General features: G+C 41.4%; 1 protein-coding gene across 1 annotated transcript; it reads right to left on the bottom strand.

Annotated features, from left to right (window-relative positions):
* Positions 1-1,141: 1,141 nt before the first annotated feature.
* LOC147898071 (uncharacterized) lies at positions 1,142-5,553 on the bottom strand. Its single transcript, XM_087378837.1, has 6 exons — positions 5,319-5,553; positions 4,261-5,232; positions 4,040-4,141; positions 3,825-3,943; positions 3,247-3,414; positions 1,142-1,219 (listed from the first exon to the last, which is right to left on the bottom strand). The coding sequence occupies exons 1-6, from the start codon at positions 5,551-5,553 to the stop codon at positions 1,142-1,144; spliced, it is 1,674 nt and encodes a 557-aa protein (XP_087234963.1).
* Positions 5,554-8,259: the final 2,706 nt, after the last annotated feature.

Here is an 8,259-nt window from a genome sequence, read left to right as displayed (position 1 = left end):
TGAGGGTGGCCCACAAATGAAGACAACAAAAGGCATCATAGCCCAGGCACTTCTGATGCTCAGTCCAACAGGCCGCACATGGTGCAAAGAGATAGCCACACAAATGTACTGCAATTTTAGGGGTACTACCACTTTTACGGATGCCACAGTACAGGTCAAGATTTTAGCAAACACTTGTGAGGTGGGTGTACAAACCGAGCAACCGAGCAGATTTGGAGGTTGAATCTATTTTGCAAACACAGGATCTCCCTATAGCCATCCCATCCACGGATGTTTTGCACCAAGTTTCGGGTAGAGAGGAGATGCCTATATGTTACCGACGGAGTGTAAGTTCATCGTTGCTCAAATTCATCACCTGCCCAAGCCTTCAATGCCAGAGCTCCTTTCATATTACGCTAACCTTTTGTGAGAGCTCGAGAAGCTTATTAATAGCGGGCATGTGATCGAGGTTGCATCAATGTGAGATAATATACGAGACCTATGTAAAGACACATGCACTAAGTGGTAGGAAATAGTGACCCAAGTCCGATGCTATACAACAAATTTTGCAACATCACTAGACATCCCCGAGCCTTTTGAAGACCCAATGGCTAAAGCATGGACATAGAGTGGCTTACCAACCCCGAGTGGTCTCCCATGTAGATATTAGCTCGCTATATCTGTGGCCAACCAAAGGGCAACATACTTTTGAAGATGAGAAACCTCGTTCCCCTCCACAAGCCTCTACCATGGATGACGCTAGCCCGCTTCATCAGCCAGTTCATCCGCATCCTGCATTGCAATGGAGGCATTGTCATCGGCGACCATGTGTCTTTTACCATGGAGCCTCTGCATTCGAGCAGCGGCGGCTAGTCCCTACCAGTCTATGAAGACATGGCTAAGGGTAGCCGAGGAAAATGTTAGCCTTCGGGTTAGGCTAACATGGAGCCATAGGTCTAAGTGCGGTCACCGAGTGTCGACCTCGGAAGCGTTGAGTCAAACTATGTTTCTTAACCTGTAAACATGCAGCCTTCTCTTTGCCACGAACTTAGGACACGCCAGCAAGCTGACGTATCAGCTTTTTTACCTTCCTCTTAACAGACCCTTATAAAGTCACAAAGACCTGCGCATAGGTATACAGCCCAATGGCGTCAGACAGATTTCACATCTGTTCTGACAAACATGGCTCACTCACATCTCCGAAACAATCATGCCTCTGAACAGGCCTGCGATTCCCAATCTGCAGATCGCCAATTTAGCTGCCACTTCCAGACACTAGACACTAGCAGCATGCTCACAAACAGCAAGTACTGCTGCCTGCAATCATCTATCACTGCTTGCAATCAGCCAAGGCCTCTGTTTCGCAAACAGATATAGCAACAATTCACAATCAAACAGCTGCAAGAAATCTTACCACTTGAATCCCAATACGTAGATCAAGAAGTACAAAAATGAGAGAAATTTTTCCAGTTGCTGCATTCACCTACGTGACTACTGCCTCTACGGAAAAAATGAATTTCTTAAGCCTGGCAATACAGCAAAGCAGCACACCAATACACAGATCATGAGGAGCACCTCATTCCAAGAAGAGGTGACAAGTCTTTTTGTGGGATCATAATGCGTCCCTCCCAAGGATCTCAATAAGTAATCTTTTCCTCATTGCATCTCACATCATTGTTGGCCTATATGTCTCATGAAGTGAAAATGGATCCAAGGTTATCTTAGAAGACACGGTATCCCCCCCAGCGCCTAATCTCAGAAGATACAATACCCCTCGCCTTCCCCTTATCTCACAAATAAGCTACGGAACTGCAAACCAAACTCTCCCTTGTCTCAACCTAACCATATCCCATAGTAGACGCCACTTCTTGTCCTCAGATCTTGAACAGCGGTCATGTTTCAATTGATGAGAGAGATAATGATACCTTTCTTTGGCACTAGGGAAGTAGTTTGTAATATCAAAAGCCTTCAAAACTCTAGACCGACATGGCCAGTCAACATCAAGCACTTTGTAGTAGACGTGCATCGGTGTCACCACCAATAAGAAGATGCAGCTTGATGCACCGAGCGTATCTACCCTTTGAAGGCGGTTTTATTAGGTAGGTGATATGTTTTGTAACAGGCAAAGAAGAGAACAAGAGAGCAATGTGTCAAAGTTCTCTTTATCCGACCTGAGTTGCTAGGACAAGAAGTGACATTTCATTACAAGTGTATGCAAAAATACCGAGTGAATACAATATAAGTTGATTCTGGTTATTCTGGTTATTTGGATCAACCACTCCTGATCTATTTATTGGTCATTTCCAACTTACTAGATCATGTGCCAAATTTTGTATAATCTTTTATAGGCTGAAGTGCTAAATTTTAAAAACAATTGGAATGTGATTATGACATTGCTTGACAAAATGTTTCTTTAGCACTTGTAGCCATTCATCTTGAAGTGCATGATGATGAAGGAATAGGGTAACTCTTTGGTCAAGTCATACCACACTTATTTGTTTGTGCTCCTTATTAAGGATGATTGTGTGGGATAGATCCCATGGGGTTCTCTTCCCTCAATCCTTATATGTAGCACACATGCATTCAATAGGTACTATTGAAACTCCTTTATGTTCAAATCTTTAGGTTTTCATATACCAAAATTTGGACTTCAACAAATATCTTATCAATAGATTTGTTTATAGGTGTGCATGCTTACAAATTTTCCTTTAAAATGCAATCTAAGACTCATTATATTGAACCTAGATGCTATATAATATATGCTCTTTGGGACTTGGGTACATTATGTTGTAGGGCTCTCCATTTTTTGCCAATCAAAAGTCAAGTAGATAAAATCATAATCTACATATTTGAGGCTTAAATTAGCGGACTTCATGTTTTCCTTTAAGTCTTTAGTTGCTTATTTTTTCAGCCTATAACTTTTGAAATATAATGAGTATGCCTTTATATATCTCATAAGTCAATGTGAAGTCCACAATTGTAAATTTTTATCTTCAAAGTGAAATTTTGCACTACATTGCCTCAAAGTTGTTAATGCGATAATGAACATTAACTGAGTTATTAGCATCATACAATCCAACTCATTGTCATGATTATTTATAAATAACACAATGTCCCCATTTGAGTGTAATGCTTTTCTCCCCATACTCTTAAAACTAACCTGGACATCTCTACATATGATTTTTCTCCTCATACTCTCTAAAGAAACATTCTTAAATTTCATTTATAAAAAAAAGAAGGTAGGAGAGTATAGATTGATTTTTGCACCTCAGTATCATGAGAAGGGTAGCTTTCATCTTTGAGCATATCGGCAACGGCTTTGGAAATAGTTCTTATTAGTTCTTTCCCCTTCATTGACACCTCCATGTTCATTTTCTCGTCAAAAGGATAGACTAAAGCTTGGTAAACTGCTGTCTTCAACAAGTTTATCTCCACCTAAAAGTGGTTAGGTAACCAATAATCAGCCACCATAAATAATGATTACTCTAATTCAAGTTCGATTGATGCCTCAAACACATCCCTCATAAACACAACCATCACATGGCATTATCAAAGGCTTAATGTTAGGGATCATATGAATATCACTGATAGCTTGATTAGTAGAGGTGATGTTTTGGAATGTGTAAGAATCTCATGTCTCAATCATGAATGAAGAATCTCATAACACCAAACTTAGGATTGAAAACTCCAGCTAAATAGGAGACGTAAAAGGGGCAATGGAGGTGGGGACATGCAAAATATATAAGATTCTCTAACTTTTAATCGGCTATAGTGTGATAGATGAAATAAGCAACGCTTCATTGCAGACTAAATCAAGACTTAAAATCGTTTTGTTGTTACAATACCTGCCTCATAATGCTTGACTTGCCAGATCCCCATTCACCATAAATTCCTATTGTGAGTGGTGTGCCCGTGTATGGGTTCAACAGCAAAGCAACAATCCCTTCTGCTAATGGCGCCCTTCCTGTGCAATTATGAGCATTAACATAGGCATGATGAAAGAATACGTTAATCCCTCTGAAAGAGAGAGAGAGATATTCATATATGATAATTGAATTACCTAAAGAGTCTTCGAGTGCCGGCTGATCAGTAGCTTGTCGGCATAAATCCATGATCATCTCCTCATCCTTGAAGAGTTTTTCAGTCCTGAGTGCCTTCTCCACTGGGAATTATTATTTCCCGTAGAAAGGATTATAAAACCATATACACGTATCGTAGTAAGACAATCTCAATTATTGAAAATTGAATACCAAAAATGAATTTTATAGCTAAGGTAAGAACCTTGGTCAACATTGTTTCTCTCCTGGCGCTGCAAAGACTCTCTCCATTCGGTGTTGTCAACTAGATCGCGCATAATGGCGTCGTAAGGATCATCCGTATAAAATTCCGTCTGTCGCAAGAGATCCCTGGAGAGATTGAGCAGCTTCAATTTGGCAGCGGATTGCAACGCCGTTTCACGACTTTTAGACGTTAATTTAGACATTGTTGTTACGAGAGCTGCCCGCAAAGCTTTGTTCCTTGCACAACTATAGGCAATTCCAAGCTTCGGTGCCACCGCCCACAACAGATTGTGCTCATCTCCTTGGTCCTGAGCTTTGTTCAGCAATACGGGCACAACCTCAAGAGATTCTCTCCGCACTGCAAAATGTAACGGGGTTCTCCCCCATGCATCCTTCACATGCGACAAGGGTATATCTTGCAATCTGAGAAGACATTGCACCATTTCCAGATCTCCTGCTCCGATTGCCACATAGAGAGCTGTTTGCTTCTGATTACCTTGTGAATTCACAAGGTTCTTTGCGTTATCCTCGCCCACCGTGTCCATGAGTGCCTTCACGAGCTTCAAATCCCTGCTCCTAACGGCCAGATGCAATGCGCTCTCGCGTGTCTTATTATCTGTTAATTCCGTGACGTCACTAGTAGATAGGGTCTGTTGTTGATGCATGTTCTTGAGCAACACGGAAACAACCTTAGCCCGAGAAGAAATCGGAACAGCGATATGGGTTTTGTTGGTTGCGACATTCAGAGATTCAGCGTTAGCTCGGGCACCGCTTTCTAGCAGCATGGTGCACAACGGAGCATGCCCGTAAGCTGCAGCAAGGTGTAGAGGGGTGTAATTTCCTTCATCTGTATGCACGATGATAGTGGGAAGGAGCTTGTATTTTTCCATTCGATTTTTTACTTCCGTGATATTTCCTTCTTCGCAATCATAGAGAAGAGCATATCGAGCACCGATCGGGTTCAGTTGATAATCTGCAAGAGCACATCATGTCAAAAACTTACCAGATATTTTCATCCTGAGACGACTAAACACACAATTTATAATAATGAGAGAATACCCGAATCCGTTTTAATCACGAGCTTATGTCCCAGGAAGGGCCGGAATCCATTTACTGGACGAAATGAATGGCTAGGGCCATCTATCCATCCATCCAGGAGTCTGACATTGTACACAATGGCCCGTCGCAAACTTTGCAAACTTTGCAAGTGCATCTCTGTCGCTGTCTCCTGGACAGTTGCTAGGCGGTATCCTTTTGGAACAGCCGATAATCTTGGAAGCGCTTGAAATTCCATGAAAGCTAGAACTACTAGAATGAGGAGGGGAGGAAAAAGAGAGGAAAAGAGAGGAAAAGAGAGAGGAAATAAGAAAAGAGGAGACGAGAGCAAATAAGAGAGAGGGAAAAGAGAGGAAAAACAGGGAAAGAAAGGGGAGGAAGAGGGAGGGAAAGAGGGAGGAAATAAGAAAGGAGAAGAGAGGGGAAGAAGAGGAAATAAGAGGAGTCTAGGGGAAGAGAGGGAAAGAGAGAAAAAGAGAAGAGAAGAGAAAGGGAAAAGAAAAAGAGAAAAGAAGGAGAAAAAGATAATAGAGGAAATAGGAAAATAGAGACTATATGAAACAATAGTGGGGAGAAGAGAGAATAAGAGTTCATACACAAATGCATATGAGGAAAAGAGAGAATGGAGACTTAAAGGAAAGAGAGGAAAGGAGAGAAGGAAAAGAGAGAAAATGAGAGAAGAAAAGATAGAAGTAAAGAGAGGAAAAGAGGGAAAGCATATGATTATTCTTATGCTCATGCATAAGCATACGCAAAGTCATATGAGGAAAGAGGAAAAGAGAGAATGAAGGCTTAAAGGCAAGAGAGGAAAAGAGAGAGAAAGAGAGCTTAAGAGAGAAGTAAAGAGAGGAAAAGAGAGAAGGAAAAGAGAGAAAGCATATGCTTATGTATGCTTTCATCTTCTTTTCTCTCTTTTCATAAGCATATGCATATGCTTATGAAAAGAGGAAAGAGAGGAAGAGGAGAGGATGAAAGAGTGGAAGGAAACGAGATGAGAAAAGAGAAGTAAAGAGAGGAAAAGAGAGAAACAGAGAGAAGTAAGAGAGAAAAAGAGAAGGAAAAGAGAGGAAAAGAGAGGGAAAGAGACGCGAGGAAAGAGGGGGGAAAGAGGGAGGAAAACAGAGAGGAGAAGAGAGGGGAAGAATAGGAAATAAGAGAGGAAATAAGAGAAGAGAGGGAAATAGAAAACGAGAAGAGAAGAGAAGGGGAAAAGGAAAGGAGAAGAGAATAGAGGAAATAGGAAAAGAGAGCCTAATAAGGAAATAAGAGTGGGGAGAAGAGAGTATAAGAGTTCCTATGCCCATCACTGCAGCTAGCACTTAAGGCGCTAGCTGCAAGCCAATGCAATCACGAAAAGAAAAATAGGAAAAGCGAGGAAGCACTTTCTTATCTACAAATGACGTGTCCTAGCACCCGATAATCTTGCTCGGAAGAGGAGGTATTTCATGTACTGGCCCTATAAAAGAAAGGAAACATATCATTTTTCAAAAAACTAATTAGTGAAAGGAGGAGTTTGGAGAAGCAACTTTCCAAAGGTATTGGATTGAGGGGACAAAGAGAAGCCTACAAACAAGGAGAAAGTACGAAAACGATAGGTATAGCTTTCATACTCTTCTCTTTCATGATTGTTTTTTGTGTATTGTTTCTTCCTTTAACAAAAGAAAAGGAGAGGAACGGAGGACAGAAACTTTAGAAAAAGGAAGGGAAAGTAAAAGTAGAGGAAGGGAAAGTAGAGAAATACCCAAAAAAGAAGAGGTAAGCCTTCTTTCTTTCACCAAATCTCATTTTTGGTTCTTCAACTCTGAAAATCAAGTATGAAAATGAGCACATAAGCTTAGCAATGCAAGGAGAAACATGCTTCAACACTCACAAATTGAAATCTCACAAAAAAAATACCTACATTGTTTAAATAGACACACTGTCTTGAAAAACATCCTTTCACATGAGCAGAGAGGGAGAAGGGTGGAGAGGGAGCACAAGTGTTGGGAGAGGGGCTGGGTAGAGGTGAGGAGTGTGCGGAAGACGTTGGAGGAAAGTAAGGTCATCGAATATGATGAAGGAGGAGACTTTTTTGCTTTTCCTGCAATAGAATTGTGAGGGGTGATGACACACGGGTTCCGAGTTTTAGCTCCCAGAGTCGGTATATATACCGACATTGCTTTGTCGGTATATACCAACTTTATATATCCCCAAAAGTGTTGGTATATACCGATGGAACAAGGTATAACGTCGGTATATACTAATGGTACAGAGCATAAAAGCTCATTAGTGGCTATTTTTTGGATCTAGAGTAGATTTCCTTGCATTTTGTGTTGTGAATTTGGAGATTTGCAGATGGAAGGGATGAGTGGAAGCTCGTCAATGCCCAGAGTGTGGAGTGGCTCACAGAGAGGTTGTATTGTCATTGCACTCATTCCAAGTGAGAAGTACGACATCCACGCCGTATTGTCATGCGCCACTTGTGGATGTATGGGGAGGAGCCCACACCAGTACTAACTGTTGGTGGTGTACATGGTGATGGATCATAGGTAAGTCAATGCTATTTGAGTTTATGATTAATATTGCATGTGTGCTTTATACAAAACCTTGAGATAGGATCTTATATTTACACGAAACCTTGAGGCAGGATGAGGAGGGTGGCGAGGGGACGTGTATACCTTCACACGTTGAGCAGGAGGATAGTTTCTCGGATGTGACAAATGATGATGAGGGTATGGTGGACATGATGGATTCTATTTTTAGGGGCACTACATCACATGTACCAAGTCTAAGGCCAATATATGAGAGTTGCAATCAACACGGTTGTACGAGGGTACTGAAATGTCAAAACTACAGGCTTGTCTCTCAATCTTGAATCTGCAAGCAAAGTATGGGTGGTCCGATACAAGTGTCTTGGCCTTAATGAGGTTAGCTCCTACATTAATTACAGTGGAGATTGCAGACA

This window comes from Dipteris shenzhenensis, chromosome 9 (assembly GCF_047967505.1).
Source record: "Dipteris shenzhenensis isolate YYH24624 ecotype China chromosome 9, Dip_SZ_1.0, whole genome shotgun sequence".
NCBI classification, from domain to species: domain Eukaryota; kingdom Viridiplantae; phylum Streptophyta; class Polypodiopsida; order Gleicheniales; family Dipteridaceae; genus Dipteris; species Dipteris shenzhenensis.
Note: the sequence above shows the minus strand (reverse complement) of the source record. Positions and strands in the feature narration are given on the sequence as shown.

Coding starts and splice junctions, on each gene's coding strand:
- LOC147898071 (XM_087378837.1), bottom strand. CDS start 5,553: ATGGAATTTCAAGCGCTTCCAAGATTATCGGCTGTTCCAAAAGGATAC. Junction 4,142..4,260: donor GAGAAACAATGTTGACCAAG/GTTCTTACCTTA, acceptor AATAATTCCCAG/TGGAGAAGGCACTCAGGACT. Junction 3,415..3,824: donor AGTCAAGCATTATGAGGCAG/GTATTGTAACAA, acceptor AACCACTTTTAG/GTGGAGATAAACTTGTTGAA.